This window comes from Miniopterus natalensis, chromosome 12 (genome assembly GCF_054644295.1).
Source record: "Miniopterus natalensis isolate mMinNat1 chromosome 12, mMinNat1.hap1, whole genome shotgun sequence".
NCBI lineage: Eukaryota > Metazoa > Chordata > Mammalia > Chiroptera > Miniopteridae > Miniopterus > Miniopterus natalensis.
Genome location: NC_142092.1, coordinates 54,196,525 through 54,218,801, shown reverse-complemented (window position 1 = coordinate 54,218,801; position 22,277 = coordinate 54,196,525). Strand labels below are relative to the sequence as shown.

Here is a 22,277-nt window from a genome sequence, read left to right as displayed (position 1 = left end):
TTCTGGTGACCATACTTATGAAAACTATTACAGACAGCAATTTAACAGTATCAGAAGGAAAATAAAAACCAGGTATGAGAATATAAATATGCAGAGACAGGAAGACAGCAAAATACACACACCATGGCCAAGAGTATCATGGGCTTCAGAAGAAGAAACCAAGGGAGAAACACCCTCTGTTCTGGTCTAACTGGTCTTTTGCTAAGCATCGGCCTAGCAACGCCTCTCCCCTTAGTTCCGTCATTGAAGGATTTGGCCCCAAAGAGGCTTCTCCCAGGGTGGGCTCCATCTCCCTTACAGGGCCTTTCCACCCAGGCACCCTGGATAGGTCCAGCATCCTTGTGCTGGTACAGGCCCAGCTCAGGGTACCCTCCCCGATAAAACACAGTGGGCTTTTATTCTCAATTATCTCTATCTTTATGCTTCCCGGGGGGAAGGCAGTTTCAAGCAGGAATGTGGTCTGCCCTGGGCTCGCCGGGCGTTGTTTTTTTTCAGCATGCTCTGCCACGTCTGTACAAGTAGTGGGCTGCGGCCAGCTGGCACCAGCTCATGAGAGACAACGATGCACATCTCTTCCCAAGTCCTTGCTCACGACTTCACCTTGGAAGCCTGAAGTAGCTCTACCACGGAAATCTGCAAATGTGACAAATCTGGGTGTTTTCTTTCTTCCCTTGCAGAGCTGACTGTTAAACCAATACACCACTACTTGTGCCTCAGTTTGTTGTTCAACTTGTGAGTTTTCTTTCACATAGAAATAAATTTTTGTACAGCCAAATGAGTTTGCCTTTGGACCCTTTTTCGCTGCTTTTAGAAACTTTTTTTTTCCTTCTACTTGCTTATGGTTTCACGGAATTTATTTTGATATATAGTATGAGTTATCAAAAAAATTTTAACTAAATACCTAATCAATTGTAGATTCAAAATGTCCCCTTTAAAATATAATTCTTACTTATACTATGGTCTATATTTAGGCTATTCTCTCCCACTGACGTACTTTACTCTCGTGTCTACAACAAAACAGCAGCAGCTACCACTTTTTGAGTATTTCCCATGTTCCATCAATTTGTCTGGGTCTTTATTTACAGTATCTTATTTAATCTCGAGTTTTACTGGTGAGTAGGCTCAGGCTTGAAGGGATTAAGTGCCTGGGTCCTGGTCACTCTCCTGCTAAGTGAGGAGCCTGGAACCCAAGAACTCGACCTCCAACAGCGACAGTTATAACCACTGTACGAAACGTACATGTTCCTGACTGCTACAGCGCTGTTTCATCATGTTATTAGCCTCTCCTTTATGTTTATTGCTTAGCACCATTTTGTAAAGCCTCTCTATAAAGTATGTAATTTTTACTCAGACCATGTTAAATTTACAAATTAATTGAAACAAAGGGTATCTCAATATTCCAATTTTTATATCCGGCAACAAGGTTTATGTCCCTCTGGTTCATTCAGGTCTCATTTTAGGAATCCCGAGAAAAGTTTTAGTGTTTTTTTTTTTTTTTTTCATTTCAATCACACATACTTCTTGTTAGGATTATTCTACGTATTTTGTACTTGCTGTTACAACAGCGAATGGGATTTTTTCCCCATTATATGTTTCTAACTGTTGATGCTTCAGAAAGCTATTGATTTTTGTATACTTACTGTACTCAGCCCTTATGAATAATTTTTAGTTGATTTTCTTGACCTTTGTATCTTATCTCCTTTTTTATCATTATACTTTTTGGTTTATGGCTTATTGCACTAGTCAGAACTTCTAGAACAATGTTAATGGGGATACAAGGCTTGCTTATGTGTTCCCAAAATAAACAGAAAATCTTCTGGCATGTCACTGTCAAGTATAATGGCTATTGGTTCAAGGCAGAAGATCTTATTAAATAAAGATGCAGTTTTCAGTTTCTACTTTTTAAATAGCTTTTGAAAGGAATAGATGTTGATCTGTTTTCAAATGTTTTTTGAAAATACTATTGAGATAATGTTAGAGTGTTTCCACTGAATACCCTATTTTCAGCAGACTATCCAAGGAGGCAGCCCTGAGCTTGGTACCGAGGTGTGCGTCGGCTGTAGGGAGTCCCAGTTGGCAGTGCGGTCCCTTCGGCCACACATGTTCCTTAGAAACACATTACCTCGCACACAACTGGCAGAGACGAACGATGCCGGGATAATGGAGAAGTCACATTGGCTCACCTGCAATTTTTCCTAACGTACTTTTTTCTCCATAGCAGTAAGTATCTTAATCTGCTGAAGTGTGTATTTTACTTATTTATGTACCTGCCTTGTCCATGAGAAAAGCTTGGTGCTCAGTTCCTAAGATGCCTACAATAGCTCCTGGCATGTGGAAATGCTCGATCGCTACTCACTGAATGAATGAGCCAGGCTCCCCGCAGGATGTGACGACGGGAGTAACGAATCACGGCTCTCGGGGCTACGGCCTTCACCGGCACAAATTCAAGGAATGCTTGGGAGAAGGTGAAGCCGTGCGCAGAAGTTTATTTTAATGCAGTTATGTGTCTAGGTTGTGAAAACTTATTCAAGAGATTTACTGAGCAGCTTCCGCAGATCAAGGACACTTGGAATTAAATGGCTTTGAGTGGCTCGACTTGTCAGGCCCCCTGGCGACTCCTGAGATTGTTCTTCCGTGATGTGACAAGACATCTGAACACACTGCACTGACACTGCAGGGGACAAGGAGCACTGCTGATCCAACCAGGGGAATTCAAGGGTTCCGACTCGAACTGGGCATGGAAGCAGGCACTGGAGGCGGCACTCACTGTCCACAGCGGACCAGCCCCCACGCTCACGGGGATCGCTGAATTTAAAAATGAGAGACCCTTATAAATCAATTCCAAAAGAAACTCACAAATTTTTGAAAGACAGAAGCACACTATCAGTGTTTGAGGTTGCCTCTGAAGTGCATTCTTCAGGGACAAGCCTGACTTTATCCAGGACTGATCCCACTGGCACGGTTCACACGTTCACAAAATACAAGAGCTAAAAACAAAATGTGACCAACAAGAAGTCAATAGGCATGGCATTCTGAAGATGAATTTACAAAGCTTAAAGCAATCTTAAAAGTCTGACGTGAACTCAACTCTGGAACATGTTTACTATCCCCGATGCTGTAAAAACATTATTTTTCATGAAAGGGCTGAAGTCAACACTGAAGCTACCATCTACGACGTAAACCTAAGTGTCATGACGAACTAAAATATCCTGACTATGTACCCACTGTTGCAGAGTATGGTTCTTTCATAAATGCCACTTTCCTATCATTACATCAAGAATGCGATGACTAGCTCCAGGCCTGTGACTTTGCACTTTGGGGGTTAACAAGTTTATTATTGTCAAACTTATTTTTTAAATTAATTTTGAAATTTAATATTATAGATCTGTTTATATCAGTATTGTTAAGAATTTAAATTTCACGTTGGCCCACACATGTATGGATTTCCAATTATATAATTCATGACTTTAAAAACATAGATGCCTACTTGTCCCCATTGAAGGGACAAGGTGATGAACTATAAGGATGCCTGAGACACTATTACAGAATAGAGGAATTAACGGAGGAGATATGATAGCCAAAGGCAATGTGGGGTCCTGGACTAGATCCTGATATAGAAAAAGGATGGTAGTGGAAAAACTTGAATAAAGACTGTAGTTTAGTTAATGGTATTGTACCAATGTTAATTTCTTAGTTTTTATAAACGTACCATGGTCATGTAAGATGCTAACAGTAGGAGAAGCTGAACTAGACAATACAGGAATAGTCTATACTCTTTGCAACTCTTCTGTAAATCTACAATTATTTCAGAATCAAAATTAAAAAGAGGGTGCTAATTCTAGAAACACAACAAAAATTTTAGCCATTTTAGGGTGATCGATAAAGAAACCAATCCCAAAAAGTTGGTTTTATTTAGTTATTAATACAGCAGAAGGGATACAGAAATCTGGAAATTCAGCTCCTCTCAATATGGACATTGTAAAAAATAGATACCCAGAACCAAAAACAAAACCTTACATTGATCTATTACAACAAAATATAAATGCCCAAGTACAAAGGTGGAAAACCACCTCAAGATAATAAATAGTCACATTCACACAGAACTGAAGTGATGTGAAGATTATAATAAACCATTATTTCAACACATACTGGGCATGAAGGACATTCTAAATTTGGAAGGAACTTAAAAGCATATAGTGGTTGTTTCTATGTGCCAGAATTATAAATGACTATTGTATTCTTTAAACTTTTCTCTACAATGAGCACATACAGATTTTATAATCTGAACAAGACGCATAAGTACATTTTGGTATTAGTGCATGTGATCTTGAGCTAAAGTAAGAGGTTATTTCTCTCCTGCAAGCTCTCACACTTGCTCCCCTCTCTGTCCCCACCAACCGGCACTGACCAATTCTCCTCTTGTCTGCTACGTCATCAGCCAGTCTCCTTTCACCCCTCCACTCATCTTTCGTCTATTTTTCCTATTCTTGTGATTTTTCTAAAATTCATGCTATAACACATCACACTTCTCCATCAAAACAAAAACCCTAATGGCTCTACCTCTTGTCTAAAGAAGAGGAAATAATATTCCAAAGGTGAAATGATTCACTGAAGCCATAAATTTCCAACCTACCTCTCAAGGCTCCCACTACATCCCATCATACCGAGTCCCAAAGACACTACACTCTTCTACAAACTCAACACTCACCACTAAGCTTCCTCTAAGCCTTTGTTCATACCCTTCTTATTAATACAATTACTTACTTTGGCTAACACTGGCTAAGTGCTTATTATGTGCTAGGCATAAATGCCAAGAATTTACATGTCATTTTTTCCTACAGTCTTGTCACCAACCCCCAGGAGTAAGAGCTATTAAATGAGAAAAAGTCAGAGCTGTCAGCTAATTTTCCCAAGGTCACCTGGCTAGTGAGTGATGGAGTAAGAACATGAATCTCAATCTCCACATTCCAAAGTCCAAACTCTGAATACAATCACCTTTCTAACGTCTATCTTTCCGTCAAGACCCAAACAAATGCTAACTTCTGGCACCATCCCTAATTCCTCCAGTTGAAAATGATAATCTCCTCCACGGACCCACACAATTATTTAATTTCTTTTTACATATGTCTATAGTACCCATTGGATTCAAGAGCTATGAGGACAGAAACAGCTAAATTATTACCCTTCACAACCTGGACCCACTGATAGTGCCATAGGGCTGGCAGTACTCAGTAAGTGTCTGTCAAAGAAGAAAGGCATGTCCAGGGAAACAAAGACTTCTATTTCTTTCTTTCAGTGGTTCACACACAGACAAATGTTTGAATCAGAGGTACAAAAATTTTTGCACAGTACAAACTACACAGCTTTTGAAGCTGGGCAAACCTGTTTACAAATCTTGGCTCTACTACAAAGAAGGTAACTGACCCTGGGGCAATTCATGTAACTCATGTTTCCCTAATCCCTCATCTGTAACATTGTGAGACTAACGATAATATGTGTAAAATACATAGCACCACATTTAGCAAACTGAACACTTGATAAATAGTCAAGTGTTACTGTCATTAAATTCTGGCCATGAAGACTTGTTTGATGCCCAGAATGACAGGGCCTCATCTCTGTGCTTTCAAAACGTCAGTATTTCTATGCAAGGATGGGGAACTTTTTTTCTGCCAAGGACCATTTGGGTATTTATAACAGCATTCGCAGGCCATACAAAAGCATCAACTTAAAAATTAGCTATGAAAAAAGCTCCTAGATTTATTGAATTTCAAGTCCTGCCTGTGGCTGCCTTGGCAGGGCCAGACCAAACGGCTTCGCGGCCCGTATATGGCCCACAGGCTATACATTCCCCACCCCTGTTCTATACGTAGATACCAAGACACGCCTAGATAACAATACCCAGGCTAGTATAAAATTAAATGCTGAGTATTCAGAGAAGGGACTGATCAGTGTGGACTAAAAAGAAAGTCTTCTTGAAAGGAAGGGATATGAGCTGGCTTGTCAGGACAGTGTTTGGACAGGAAAGAGAAAATTTTAAACAAGGGGAAGATCGTAAGAAAAAGCAGTAGGGCAGGTGAAGATGTTTCTTCCAAAAGTACGTCTCTAGTACAATTCTTGCTCAGTGGGCAAAGGTCAAATGAATAAACTGAGGGGAGAGTCCAGAGGGAATTTTGAATCTAATGCTGCTATAAAAGGTACACTGCTAAACAGAATAAAAGTGGGAAAGGAGCAGATCTGTATTGCTTATGGGGAAACATCCCGTAAAGTAAGAATTAGTAGTTTATCTAATGAACAGATGAGTAAGAGCTCTCTAAAATGAGCATAAGCAAAATCCTACTGACATATCCTTTGTCTCTTATTAGCTTTGGTCACTATTTTTATCTCTCACATCTATGCCGGTATCCCTTCCCCACCCTGTCCTTTAACCCTGTGAAACCTATTTGTATGGATAAAGAAATAACAACTTAGAGAACTACCATACTCACTCACATGTGGGTGTGTATAAAACACAGAAGACAACAGGGCTGAGGGTTCCTTACAACTAAAAAATGCTGTTTGATCCCTAAAAACCACCAGGGCTGGGAAAAGTCATTTATTATTAATACTACCAAGGACCAAAAAAAAAAAATTAGGCACATCCTGTTGAGGAAAAAACAAAGACATTAATTTTAGAGCAAGACCAAACTGGTTAATGAACTACGACACTGATATGCACAACAGGATAAGCTGTCACTGTTCTGTGACTGCAGCTAAGGAATGAGACAAAATACACAGAACACTTTCTGGCAATGGACTCGTACCTTCTAGGCTCCGGATGCTGGAATGAAATTCACTCAGTTGCAATTTTACACAAATCATCCACCATGATAATGGTATGAGAGTCCAGCATCCTGAGTTTACGTATGGATTTTTCAAATCTATGGGCACTTGTTCAATCAGAAGTTGAAAAACATAAAAAACGCACACCTAGCTGACAAGTATTAATGAAAACAAAACAGTCGGTTCATCTCCACAGTCCATATTAACCATGTTGACAATAAGGAATAATACCCCTACCTTTAATTTATCAACACTATACGTCCCAGAAATAAATTTTGGTTAATTCTAATTAAAATTATCAGTCAATAGCAATAGTTGATGCCGAACGGAGAAAGTCCCTTTCAGAATTACATTACTACTGAAAATACAGACAAGAATGTTAAAAATTAAACATGTTGAATGAAATCATTTTAACATAATATTGAATTGTGGTATAAAACATTTATTTTTCTTTTTATTATCTTTTTTCTGCATGTGTCACAAGAAAGACCAGAGGCTTTGAATATGCCTACATCCTTTAGCAGAAGATGTATATGCATATGCACTAGGCAATGATGCACAAATTGCATTTTTTCCAGTTGGCCAGTAGTCCATTCATTAACCTTAAGTGGAATTTGGGATACCTAAGAAACACAGAAAAGAAAGTAACACTGGACCTTTGTTCCAGTTCTAGCTGATTTGCTTACCAGCTAAATAATCTGAGATCCTTAACCTGCATGAATTGGTTTTCTCGTCTGTAAAAAGGATAGTTATAACTAACACAAATGGTTGGTTTTTTTGTGTTTTTTTAAATGTTTTTATTGATTTTAGAGAGAGAGGAAGGGAGGCGAGAGAAACATTGATGAGAGAGAAACATCAACATCGATCAATTGCCTCCTGCACGCCCCCTACTGGGGATCAAGCCCGAAACCAGGGCATGTGCTCGGACTGGGAATCGAACAGGTGACCTCTTGTTATATGGGTCGAAGCTCAACCACTGAGCGACACCAGTAGGCACAAAAGGGCGCTCTTAATGGTGGCTCAAGATGTTCTTCTTTGAGGGGCACAGAGGTAGTTCTCTGATTGGAAGGGGGTGCATGAAGATGCCTCTGCACAGCACTGCACTGAAGATTATGTAAATATTAACTTTTCTATCAAAGAATGAGGATTTGGTGGAGATACTGAGGTAGCTAAGTGTCTCCCAGGCCCCTCTCCTTGACGCCAGCACTGCTTTTTGTGGTAGTAACATATTATAAATGGGAAAAGTGACATGGGAGATACAAAGAAGACAAAAAGTGAATATCCACAATGCAAACTCATATAAGATATGCAATTTACATGTATCCTTTCTAAGATTAATTCAATTTTAAAAAGTCTGGTTTCCTAGATTCTTGGGAAGATTAAACCCTCTTATGCAACTCAGCATTTCACACCTGTTACATGCAAGCTACTATCTTGGATGCTGCTAAAGATAGGGGGGAAAAATGAAAAGTCCCTCGGCTTCAACAAGCCAACATATAAAACTAACAAAACTATTCTTACACTGGAAATACAACACTATTATGAGACCAGAGTGTGACCCAAACTGGAAAGGGCTTTAAGAGGTCTGCCATCCCCACCGCTAAGGTATCGCAGTTCACCAAGTAGATTTCGTCTATGCTCTTCTTAAATACCCCATCAGCAGAGAACTCATGCTTTCTGAGACAGTTCATTCATTTTTCAGGCCGTTATTAGAAATTCATAATAGACTTGAGTAACTCAAAATCTATTTACATTATTTTGCCAATACTTTAAAGAACATGTTGAAGTTCTGTTTGAGGTCTGCAGAGCGCTTCCCACCTACGGGTTACCTGAGCCAACCTTCTTGTTGCTACCGTAGTCACTTTTGTTGTTACTTAAGAGCATGTAATTGAGAAGGATTATTTCAAGCACTATTTCTCAAAATGTGTTCTGCACAGCTCAAGACATAATAAAAAAAAAAAATTTAAGGACAAATTAAGTTCAATGAAGGCCAGTTAGGCAAAGTTAAACTGGCTTCCTGGGGGTAAGATTAAGGAGTAAAGAGCCCCTAAAATGCTAATATGCAGGGTGACACTTCAAATGGGGAGAGGAAGGGGAGGTGAGTGGGAGGTGATAGGAAAGTGGTATGGAATGAGCCAGAACTTCTCAACTTTTTCTTGACCTCAGACCCTTTCTTGGAGGACCATGTTGGAGGAGCATCCTGATGCTTTGGGAGCACCTCCTTCAGGAAACACTGACTAAGGTATCTTACATAAGAACATTTGTATCCTCAAATGGGATGGCAAGTAGACCACCACCCACTGAGGACAGAGCGTGGTAGGGAGCAGGCCCTGGGAAAGTGTTCCTTTCCCCCAGGAAGCTCCCTGCCGTTTGCTGGTCACAAGTGTTTCCACTTGGCCTTGAACAATAAACTTTTAAAAGCTATCACCAAAACTAGAACTGCATTCAATTTTAAAATGAAGTGTCTTATTAAAGTATTATTCCCAGACCTTCATAACTGAAATCCAAAATGTTTTTCTTGATGTAAATGTATGGCTAGTTTCAAAATATATTTAATATACTAGACTTAAAACCTGATGTCTTTAGAATTGTTTTTACAACACTTGATGTGTTTAAAATTGTCATGAAAATACAAAATCACATGCAAAAGAGATGTGAAAAAACTTCAGGGTCTAACAAGCAAGGGACGCAACTCTCATAAATATGCTCAATTTTTAAAGTGCAGTTTAGTACAAGTAAAAAAATTAAAAAATTTAAAAAAACCAGCTATTACCCTACAGGTGAAAAATCTCTGCTTTGCATCTGATCCTAGTGTGCATGCTAATCATTTGTGCTATAGTCAACCTCACTGTGGCCATTTTCTTCCCCCCTTCCTTTCCTAACAGCTCTGAGGAGCCTTGTTGGGATTCATTATTAAATAATGTTAGCATCAACTGCATTAACCCTTTCTGAGACCATAGGTCTCCAAAGACTGACTAAACAGACATGTATATATTCTTTTATTTAAAGCTGTATTCTCAGGAATCTCAGTAAGGGGAAAGAACACAACAGTTGTCACACTGAGTAAACTAACTGCCATGATAGACTTGTTTAGACTTAAGTTCTTAGAAGAAAATGCAGAAAGGCCCGGGAGGAAATGCAGAGCAGTCAGGAGTTCCCAAAGTCTGAAGTTTATAACCACCACTTACAGAGACACTGCACCAGATTTTCATACCTGGACCTCTAGTTTGAGCTGGACTGATTTAAAGCCAACAACCCCTGAATTCTCTCTCTTCCCCCCCCCCACCCCTTTAAAGTGAGAGTAAATAGTTTACACAATCTCTGAATTCAGGTGACAGAGAAGTGATATCTAAGATAAATTTAACATGCTACTTAAATGTAGCAGTTCTCAGTAGAGCAAAGAGAAGGAAATTGCAATGCAGCAGGAAATGAAAGGCTTTCAACTACTTAGGGGGACCTTGGGCAAGCTGGCTGAACTTTCTGAGCCTCAGTTTCCTAACCTGTAAAATGAGGCTAACACTAGCACGCATCTGGGTTGCCGGGATAAAATGAAGTTATGTGAGAGCAGACAAGTAGGGAAAAGAGCGCAGGAAAACCCCCAGTTGATGACTAGTCACCACAATTTCCTGCACTCAGTTGTCCATGCTCATATTTCATGCCCTTTCCTTCCCCTCGGAGACCACCCATCCTTAAAAGCATCTCCTCTATGCAAATGACCTAAAGCATTTTCTGAAACGTAGTACTGGGTCTTCAGCTGCCTGTGGGAAATTGCTGCATGGAGGTATTAACGTCAGTATCACTTCAAACTCAAGTCTATCTAAAACTGAACTCGTCTTCTCCCCAGATACTAGCCTCCATCTCAACTCCCATGTCTATCAATCATAATACTTTCCTTGGATTATATGGCATTCTAAACCGGTTTTATCCCTCCCCTGCAGCCCGCATATCCAGATTAAGTCGGGAAAGTCTGTCGTATTTCAACCCTGTAACATTTCTTCCCTGTTTCCCATTTACACTCTTTGGTTCCAGTTAGTGAACAACTACCCAGTGGCTTCTGCTTCCCCTTCTGCCACCTGAGGCACAGACAATGCTGTCGGGTGATTCTCCCTTAAATCATCCTGAAAACCTCTCCAGGTCAGCCCATTTCTTTCCCCCCTTCAAATATGAATGCCTTCCCTACGCCTGACATCTCTTCTCCCGGCTCCCGCCAGGACTACTTTTGAAACTGACATGCAGGAAGTCAAAGGCCTCCTTGCCCGGCTCAAACCGTCCCTGCTCCCTACTACCACCTCTCTAGCTCCTCCTCTCTCTAAACCCAACCTCTCAAGCCCAGATCAAGGGTCGTTTCCGAGAAGCCTACTCTCCAACTAGTCCATCCTTCTTGGTTTCCCCGTTCCCTGAACTCCTAACCACCTAATTTAGCCTGTCCTGATTATTGCTATTTATTTCACCCACAGCACTCATCCTCCTGACACAACGAACAATTTTGGAAGTCAGGGTCCTTTTTCCAAATCCCATACACAAGATTTTTATTTTATTTTATTTTAGGAAGGATTAATAAATGAGGGCATCCAAGAGATTTAGTTTATATTAATAGGGTACTGTCTGAGATATTTTCATGGGTTGTGCAGTTGGCTACAAGCCTATGAGATAGGTTTTATTATTGTTCCCACTTTATAGCTGAAGCACCGAAGGTTTGGCCCAAATAACCCAGCTGGTGACAGAGCCAAGATTCATTACCTTATAGTCTGGTAATATAGCCCATACTCCTGCTGGTAGGTATAAGATGGGGCTCAGTCCTCTGAATTCAGGAGCAGCAGTAGGAATGGACTGATTTTATGAGGACAGCAGAAGCTCACTCACCCATTAGAGGATCATTTACTTGGGCATGATGGTGAAAAGAGACACATATAATATAGACTAAATTCAACTGAATTTTATTTTAAGAAAAGAAATTTTACACCATAAACAATTATGTTTAAAATTAAACTCTTTCGCTATTACAAATAAGGCCACGTGGATTCTTGCATATAGAATAACGACACTTTGGGATGACTAAAGGGTGTCAGATTTTTTTATGGCTTTTGATGTATGTTGTCAAACAGTGTCCCAACAGGGTCATTCCAAGTTATTCAGCAAATCAATAAAGTATATCTGAGTCAAAACCACACGAGCAATTAATATCATTCTGTTAACATTTACCAAATTTACAGATGTAAAAGGGTGTCTCTGTGCTTTAAATTGAGTTAATTTGATTATCAGCAAGATTGAACATATTTAAATATTAGTTTACTATTTCCCCGTCTGTAAATTAACTGTTTGCTGCAGAGATGCAATTTTTATACTGTGAGAGCTCTTTATATCACAGATATTCTAAACAATAATGTCAATCTTCTGTTTTATTATTGCTTCCATCAACAACAACAAAATTAAATAGGAAGAAAAAAAGAAAAACACTCTCTTTTTCTTTCTCAATTCTAGTACATTCCACCCAGGAATTAATGGCTCCTTATGTGTATCAGATAAGGAAGAAAAGGAAGGAAAAAAATTTAGGGAAAAAACAAGAGGAAAAAATGAGTACCAATCAAAGATAAATACACATAGAACTGAAAAGTCAGGAGAGGTAAAGAGGTAACTGAGGGGGCTACAGGGAAAAGGTTATACTGACCCCCTCAAGATTCTCTCGGGGCCCACTGCGTGCCTGAAGCCACCCTGGCCTCAGAATGGAAGGGGCAGTGGGGTGCGGAACAGAGAAAGGGCTCAGCAGTGGCTGAAACAGTATTCCTGGGGGAATAGGAAGAAAATTGTATGACTTTCAACTATGAACTGTGACAAGTTTTAGAATGGAGCTATCAGCATAATGTTAGGAAACACTATAGAAGTGGGATTTACAGGCAGAAGAAAATGGCAAAATTACGTAGCAGATACTACTGGCTGCCTACCCAGTCGTGACCACCCCCCCCACACACACACTCTTTGTTGACAGGGTCCTATTCTTTTTAATCCTCATGTGAGGATATGTTTTTGTTTGTTTTGGTTTTTTCATTGATTTGAGAGAAAGAAACATCAATGTGAGAGAAACATCAACCTGTTGCCTCCCCTATGTGCTCTGACCAGGAATTGAACCCGCAACCTTTTGGTATACGGGACAATGCTCCAGCCACCCAGCCAAGGCTGACAGGGCCCTATTTTTGTTTCTGTGTTGCTCTGCCCTCCACTTGACTCAACAGGAAATCCTGGTTAGTCTAAGCCAGTTACGAGGTCCTCTGCCTTCCCCTTGCTAGCGATCATTCAGGGATGAGTATGCAGCCCTGCTGAACTCCAAAGAAAGGAGAACCACTGGAGTCTGTGGGCTCAGCAACACGTAGGCTGGAACAACCACATCCATCTCGGGATCGTGAGCGGGGAGCTAAGGGAGGAAGGCTCCTTCCAGAAAGTGACAGAAGGAGAACTCAGGTTCTTGTTGACATCACCCAATCACTGAACTAACCAAACCACCAAACCAGCCAACTTGGAAGCCATCCTACCTCACAACATATATGAGGTAATCAGTTTTCCTTAAGGTTTTATCTATTTAAGGTGTTTTGGGGGGGAGGAGGGTTGTTTTGTTTTGTTAACTTTCCTATAGCTGAATTCATCCTAAGTAGTGCATAATGAAAAGAATCTTACAAGATTATAATTCTACCAAAAAAAAGAGCAAGCTTTAACACCCTATTGCTACTGAACGTCTTGAAGCAACTATCTATTTTCAATTTTTCCATCTTTTTGCTATTTTCCTTATTTTACATTATAAAAAAAATGTATCCAGACATTAAACACTTCTGTTTGACAATTTTCAGACTATGTCTGGCAACCTTAAAATTAGCATAAAAATAACTTTTAAGAGTTTCCTTACCAAATAAATGTCTAAATATTTGGTTGTGGGATGCTGTGGAGAGCAGCTAAGGAGAGTAATAATATTATTTTCATACACACAAATAAATTATAGCACTTTATCAATCAAATATCTGTTAAGTAAATTCTATTATACAACTGATATGAAATCACAGAGAAGTCCACCAAGGCAGGGTGGGGGGGTGGGGAAGAGACTAACACCCCCCTGTTGAGTATATTAAAACAATTAAAAAATACAAATCTCTTTTTTTAAAAAAATCACCTCTTTAAAAAAGTACTAAGTTTGATACAATGCATAAACTCAAAATTGGAACATTATGCTATGTTATATTACAAATAAACCAGAAAACAAAAAGTACTAAAAGGGAAGAAATATCTTTGTGCCAGAAACTTGAACCATTTCCACAGAGCGAAATTCCCACAGTAGAGATAACGCCTCTTTAATGACAGACGCTCTTTCCCAGCTCAAACAGGTTTTCTTTATGACTCTACACATGAAGTCCCACCCATGTGCACCTGCTATAAAAACACCGGCACCGTAAATCCAAATGGCCCATTATCAGAGTAGACCAGTCTTTTCCCATCCACCTTGACTTGGTAACTAACACCTCAATAGTACACTTGCTTCATACATTAGACATAGCCCTGCAACACACAAGCTGCTTAAGACTGCTGCTGAAAATTCTGTTCAGTCTGCTAAAGCATTTGTCCTTTAAAAAAAAAAAATTTGTATTGAATTTTAAAACATCAGAATTGCTAAGGTAGGAGTTCATCCACCTGTAGATGGTAATTTGTTCAAATACTGCATGAGCACTTATCACATACCAGGTGCCAGCTAAGCACAGAGAATAACAGCAATGAACAAAGCAGGGGCGGTCTCTGTCTTTACCAGCTGAGTCTAGACCAGAGGTCAGCGAACATTTTTGTAAAGTAAATAGTTACGCTTGTAGGTCGTAAGGTCTCTTTCACAACCAACCGCTGGGCTCTGCCTTTGTAACATAAAAGCAGCTATAGACTGCAGTACACATAAATGGATGAGTGTTTGTGTGCCAATAAAACTTTATTTGTAGACAATGAAATTCAAATTTCACATAATCTTTATGAAATAAATTTCTCACGCAAGAATGTTCTTTTGATTTTTTTCAGCCATTTCAAAATACAGATACCATTTTTAGCATTCTTAGCTTGCAAGCCATACAAAAACAGGTGGCTGACCAGATCTGGCACATGGGCTATAGTTTTGACAACTCCTGGTTTAGAAATTCATATTAACTGTGTAATGATTTGTTTAATGCTTGAAGTACTCAAGGGGAAAACACATAAAGCTGTGAGAGTTTGAGGAGGAAATATGGCCTGGTATGAATGATCAAGGAAATCTTTCCAAAGAAGTGACTTTTAGGCTGAAACTTAAAGGTTGAGTAGTAGCCAGCCAAAGGCAGGGAGAAAAGCAAAGAGCCTTCCAGACAAATGAACAGCATGTACAAAAGCCCGAAACTAAGGAATACAATTGACGGGAAAACCTGTGAGGTTGAAGCACAAAGAATACCAAGCATGCCATGGCACTGGAGAGATGTGCAGCAAGCCACACGGGCCTGCTGGCTAGGGTCTGGGATGCTGGCCTTTGTCCTAAGAGCAATCAGAAACCACTAAAGGCTTTCACTAGGAGAGAAAGGCAATCAGCTCTATATTTTTTTGAAGATCACTAAGACTGCAGTATGGAGAAAAATTAGAAGGGAGCATGAAAGAACAGAAGGAGATGTGTAAGCAAGGCTCTGGCCAGAGGTGACAGAGGCTTGAACTAGGGTGCTGGCAGTGGTGTTTAGGTTAAAGAGGCAAGGTGTCATGACTAGATACGAACTAATGAAAGGCAGGTTCCCCCGTGATTCAGGTTTCCAGATTCCAGGCCAGGACGTTGGTATTATTCAGTGAACCAGAGATACTGAAAAGTGTGTGTGTGTGTGTGGGGGGGGGGGTAATACATATTTTGAGTTCAGTTTTAGAAATGCCAAGTTTGAGTTGCCTACAAGATAGTCTAGGGAAAGTGCTAAGTAATCCGCTGGATATGAGGATCAGAGACTAGGACAGTTTGTTTCAATTTAGTAATTCAGTAATTCAGTTTGGGAATGGTTGGCATACGGACTATAAATGAAACCATAGAGGGAGATGAAATTTCCTAAAGAAAGGATATGAAGAGCAGTTTCCAACCTTGGCAGTCCATGAGAATCACCAGGGGAACTTCAAAATATTCTGACACCCAGGCAGCACCCCTTGGACAAATGAAATCAGAATCTCTGGGAGTGGCACCCCGGCATCAGTGTTTTTGAGAGTTCTCAAGTGTTTCCAATGTGCAGTCAATGTTGCAAAGCTAAAAAGATTTAAACCATTAAGAATTACCCGTATTACAGAAAGATCAAGACAATAAGAGATTAAACAGGTTTCTAGTCCTACCTACCTCACTTTACGGCAGGGGTGGGGAACGTCCGGCCTAAGGGCTGATATCATTTGGTCTGGCCCTGCCAAAGCAACCACAGGCGGGATTTGAAATTCAATAAATTCAATAAATTTTTCTGGCCCTTGGCAGAACAAAGGTTCCCCACCCCCGCTTTAAGGTATCTCTCTCTCTGCCTCAGACTACTTCTTACCTCTAAATTCTAGTTTAGCCCAACAGAAGTGAGACAGTAGGGCTATTTTTTCTCTAATATCCCCCAGAGTCCCAAAAAATGTAAGCCAAAGTTATAAAATAAAAATATTTCTTTTTTCTTGGGGGTTAGGGGGGGAATAGAAAACAGCTATTAACCATTACCAGTAGTAAAATATAGAACATATTTTTATAAATAATCATCTTCCCCAGCCAATAACATTTAAAAAGATATATTTGTATTGATTTCTAGAGAGAAGGAGAGGGAGAGAGAATCACTGATGTGAGAGCTGGCCACTTCCTACATGCCCCCCACTGGAGCAAGCCCACAAATCCAGCATGTGCCTTGACTGGGAATTGAACCCACAACTGTTCAGTGCAGGGGACAATGCCCAACCGAGCCACAGAGGCCAATGCCAGCCAGTAACATCTTTAGTGATAGAAGTAATACATCAAGGAGTACCTGATAGTATTTGTTAAGCCTGGGAACATTCTAACGGGACTATGAACATTCTAGCATACTATGTTGCTCCCCAGCTAGTAACTTTAGGACGATCAAAATGGTGACATGAATTTAACTTGGAAAGTCTTCCATTCAAAATTTTATTGAGTGGGACCTTTCTAAAGATAAAGTGATTTGAGAAGCATGCATGTGAACACAGAAGAGCAGCGCAGTACTCAGATTAAGACCTGAATTGAAGTTTGGATTACTTAGAAGCTCCATGACTTCAGCCAAGTTTCCCAATCTCTAAGTCTCAGTTTCCTTAGCTGGAAAATGGAAGTAAAATCAACTTCAGAGTTACTGCAGAAATTAAAACACGAAAACGGCTGTGAAAAATAGCAATACATTTTTACACTATTTCCAGCCAATTTTAACACTAACTTTCACTTACATATTTTGAGATGATCTCTGCTACCAGTACAGCATTTTAAAGGATTAAAAATAACAGTCTTCATTCCATGACTTTCTTGTTCCAGTTACAGCAAATCTACTTTGCTGGACATATTTTAATGGAAAAACTTAGTCTCTGTCGGTAATTCCCACTACATCTTCAAATTTCATTTTCATCACCTGACCTCAAATTCCACAAAGCAAATGGAGGCTACATTATTCATAAAAATCTGTTAAGCAACAGTTAACATACTCAAAAGTTACCCAGTATTTGTGAACTACTTGTTTGTTTTCTGTTACTCCCAAGACAAGATATGAAAGCTACAAAAAGACAGTTAAATGTACACTCTCAATTTGAAGACTATGGGGCAAGACAGGAGACAAGTACAATTTCTCCTAAAGTCAGATGACAGGGGCAGTTTGTTCAATCAGTAAGATTGCCCTCCATCCCTCTCATAATTTCTAAGGTTAGTACTGAAGAGAACTTTAGAGCACTTGCAAAAATCTCCTGGCCTCCAAAGCACTGCTGTGAGAAATAATGATCTAGCCATTAACGCCAAAGACTTAGGGCAATTTGCTAAGTAATCTTTCAAAAGCCTCCTTCATTCAAACTGGTTTGTCAATGGGAAAGAATATTTCATAAATCTGAAGATTTACAAGTGAACTTTGAAGTTTAACATTATAAGAGTAGAAATTATGTCAGGTTATAAATGAACAAACGAATTATGGAGAGTTGGGAATAAATTTTAAGAGTCTTAGGGAGGATTAGTGCTGCAAAAAAAAAAAAAAAAAAAAAACCCACAAAAAAAGTCAAGAACACTATCTCACTTTTATGTTCCCTTCAAAGAGATTTTTAGGCAAAAGCTATCATATGTTGGCTTGTTTTGAGCAAGTACCAATATTAGCAAACAACTTGTAGTAGTGACTAAAAAACAACAACAAAGCATAATTAAGAGTCCTATAAGAGCCCTGACTCATTAGACACAATTAAGATTCTTAGATGTACACACCCTATACAGCACAAATTATCTTGCCAGTAACTGCTCCTTCAGCAATGAAATACAAGTAAGTAGAGAATGTGACACTTTCCTTTGATCTAAATCCTAAAGCAGGATAATTATTTTGGTGGCAAATTATGATATATAGATACTGCCAAGAAACTGAAAATAATACCAGGACAGACTACAAGAGATGAAACAGTTTGGAAGACCATAATCATTTATGAGAGCCTACAACAAAGCAAGAGACTATGAGGGAAAATAAAAACTGAGTCTCTACTAGAAAAAGAAAACACATGATATTTACATTGATAAAAGCTGCCAGGGCTGTTTAGTCACTGACAAAACCACTGAGAAAAGCTCAGTTGAAATGCAGATTACCTCAAAGCACAGCATTCTGATGTGCCTGGCAAGTTATCATTAGAGTTTGCAGACAAGCTCTTTTAAGATGTTAGGGCCACTGCTACAACGGAAATATAAGCATTGAGCAAAGCACCCAGGAGAAAAGGAAAAACCTACTCAATTCTGCAAACTGACACGACCACTGACAAAATAGGAAGGGATGTGAGAAAGGCAGGTGAATTTTAACTTAAACAGTTCAAATCTGAGCTTAGAAGATCATGGTTGGTGGAATTAGCCCAACAGTGAAACACTTGGATCAGGGCTGGATCCACACTCAATGTTACTTGGCAGCCAGATGTTCAAATCTGTGTATATAATTCTGTTCACTGACTACTGCTCAGCAACTATTATGTACTGTACAAGGGATACAGGGCACTGCAGTGGATACAAAGATGGGGAAAACAAAAGTAGTTCCTATACTCAAGAAGCTTACAATCCAGCAAAAGGGATGACAGAAACATATTCTCCCTGAAAATACAATCAAGGCTCCCAAGGGAGGTTCAAAGTGGTGTGGAGGTTCTCAGCTGGGGAAGATTTCATCTTGCATCCCTATTTGGTTTCAATGCAACATGTACAGATACAGTATTATTCTAAAGCTGGTGAATGCTCCTGAAAGGAGCGTTAAAATGTCAGCACACTGGTAACATTTCACAAATGAAGAATGATGCCAAAATCTCAAATAAGGAAAACGAAAAAACAAAAGATGAGCCCTTTGGCACAAAACCTGCTCCTCAGTGCTCCCCTGAACACTACAAGTCCCTAAAGCTGAACTTAAAGGCATGTGACAGCTGCTGATTGGTTATAGGAATTCACAGAAGAAGAAAAAAAGCACCCCTTGGGGGTGCATGACATGCATCTTGTCTGTAGAACATGGCATGAAGGAAACAGTGGCTCCAAGAGGGGAAAAAGGCAGAGAATGTGTGACAGCATTCTGAAAAGTATAAGAGGGAGCTAGACGAATTCCAGGGCTCTCTCACTACCTGTTATTGGAGCAAAATTTTGGTGCAGCATCCATCCCTCCCAAATTTAATTGTTCAGGCACCAACCAAGCCACTCATAAATTATCAATACTTTCCTATCTTAAAAGGTATTTCACCATCAAGAGGATGTAAAGTTGCCCAGTTCTTTAAAGAAAGGCAATATAAAAAATGCGTTTTTGGTGAAAATAACGTTTAAGGAACTATGAGGTGAATAACACCCAACTTGGCCCCCCCTCAACCCAAAATCCCCAGCCAGTTGAAAGGCATTGTGTTGCTCTACATCTTTATTTGTTAACATGAAAACTCTGGCCTATCGACCTCTTCCTTCATAAACACCACCACATGACAGTTCTTTGCTATTCTGTAACTAAATAGGAAGGTTTAACAACTAAACCAAGCAGCCTATCATCCTAGTAGGGGAAGGAAAACAAAAAGAAAAGAAAAAAATGGGTAAGCAAACACACACAAAAACACAAAAACCCCACAAAACTGGGCAAATAGGAAGGATACTTGATAAAACATAAATGTCCTCCATTCATCTGCAATTCTAGTCATTTTCTCGCTAACATCTCAGATTTTCAGAACAAGTATGCAGGTTATTTAAAACTGAGTTATATATAGTCATTTAGCAGCAGCAAAACACTTCTGGCATTATCACAGATGCTCTCTGGAGGAATTTCCCCCCCCCAAACTAGAATTTTTCTTCACCAAGAACAGACCAGTCTTTATTTCTAAAAAGAAGAGCCCTTGTCTCCCCCCAAAACAAACAAAAAGACCACAGTTAAACTGGGCGCTAATGAAAACTGTGAGCTTCCATCCCAGGCGTTGTCAGAGCCTATTTTTCACACACCACCACCAGACAGTTCGATGCAGTATTCCTGATTGCTTTTTATCGTATTTGTAAATACACTCCCTAACCCACTAAATTGGGTAATTTACAAACAGGTCCTCTCAGTTATTAGCGGCCAGCAGTCAAGTCCTATCACATTTGATCCTGGCACAGTTCTCTGAACATTCCCAGCCCGGGATCCGCAGGGGAGGGGAGCGCGGGGCTCGGGTGGGGGCGGGGCGGCGGCTGGGAGGAATCTCTGCATCTCAGCCCTCGGCGCCGACGCTCGGCCCGTGCCCACCGGAAAACTAAATTCCGCACCTCTTCCTCCGGTGACACTGGCAACAAAGAGAGAGTTTCCGTAACGCTCCCGTCACCCGCCAGGTGCCCAGGCTCCTGCCCGGTCGTCCCGGCGCCCGCGCGGGGGCCTCGGCCGGCGCGGAGGCCGCGGAGCCCGGGTCGGGGCACCGGGGGCGGGGGGGGGAGATCTGGGCAGCGGGCCGTGGGGGGCTCCGGGACCCGCTTACACATCTGGACCCGTTCGGGGGGCGGCAGGCGAGAGAAAGGGGACATCTAATGGAGCAGAAACTGGAATAGATGGAAGAGGGGTGAGGAGCCCGTGCTGGGGGTACCCCTCCTGGAAGCACAGAAAATAGTCGGTGGGTAGGGAGGCGGGGAGACTCGGCCGAGCTGCGAAGAGGGGGCAAGGCCCGGAGGACGAGGGAGGGGGCGCCGCCTGGGGCAGAGAGGGGGCGCCGGCGCCGCGTCTACCTGCGGGCGGGCGGGACGGGCCGCTCAGGTGTGACCGGGAGGTGGAGGCCAAGTCGGGAAGGGGCGGAAAGGAGCTGCGGGCGCACTGGGGGCCGCGCGCGGGCGCCCGCGGGTCAGCTGCGGCGGAGGCAGTGCGGGGGCATCTGCGGGACAGGCGGGCGGGAGGGGACGGGGGCCCTGGGGCGCAGGTGGGCGGAAGGGAGCGGCGAGGGCAGCGAGAGGCTGCGGCGCGGCGCGGCGCGGGGGAGGCATCCCGGCGGGCGGCCGGGAGGCGGGAGCCCCTCACCTGCGCGGCGGAGGAGGCGGAGTTGCAGCAGCCCATGGCGGGGCCGGAGGAGCCCGGAGGCGGCGCCGGGCGCGCAGCTACGCCCCGGAGCCCCTCGGCATGCGAGCGGGCGGGCGCCCGGGGAGGGCGCGGCCTGGCCCCGCACGGCTCGGCGGTGGCTGCGGCGGCTCGGACGGCGGCGGGTACTCAAGAGGCGGCGCGGCTCGGGGCGGGCGCCGGCCACATCCCACGGCGGCGGCGGCGGCTGCGCGGCTCCTGCTCCGCTCCTGCTGCTGCAGCTGCTCCCCAGCGGAAAGGGGCGGGCGGCGGCGGCGGCGGCGCCTCCCCCTGTCCCCCGCCTCCCGCCTCCCGCGCCCAGTCCCTCTCCCGCTCCCTCTCCCGGGCCGCCGCCTCCTCAGCGCCGCGCGCGTCTCCCATCAGACTCCCCGCCCCCAGTGCAGCGCCGCGCGGGCGGCGGAGCGGCGGCGGCCAAAACGAGGCCGGGCCCTTTGGCACGCGGCGGAGCCTGCGCGGTGTCGAGCCCATTTACTGGTGGCACCGAGGCAGAGTTGCCTCGGGGCCAGAGGGCGCGGGGGGTTGAGGCGCCCGGGGGCTGGGCTGGCGCGCAGCGTAAATGGGGCCGGGTTGCTTCCGGACCCGGGAGGCGTGGGCGAGGCACGCGGAGTTGCTTGCTGTCCCCTCTGGGAGCGCAGCCCGAAGTCCCCCATGGCTTCCTACTGCTCCGACGGCTGCTTTTTATCCAGAGGAAAGCGCGCACAGTAAACCTTC

The 22,277-nt window shown here is 42.4% G+C and overlaps 1 protein-coding gene across 1 annotated transcript in view; it reads right to left on the bottom strand.

The window, feature by feature from the left end:
- Window positions 1–21,610, bottom strand: part of SLC44A1 (solute carrier family 44 member 1) — a 110,559-nt gene extending 88,949 nt beyond the window's left edge. The window contains exon 1 of the mRNA XM_087822794.1: window positions 21,510–21,610. Coding sequence (XP_087678920.1) covers window positions 21,510–21,545 — 36 coding nt within the window. The 5' untranslated portion in view covers window positions 21,546–21,610. The remainder of the gene's footprint in view (window positions 1–21,509) is intronic.
- Window positions 21,611–22,277: the final 667 nt, after the last annotated feature.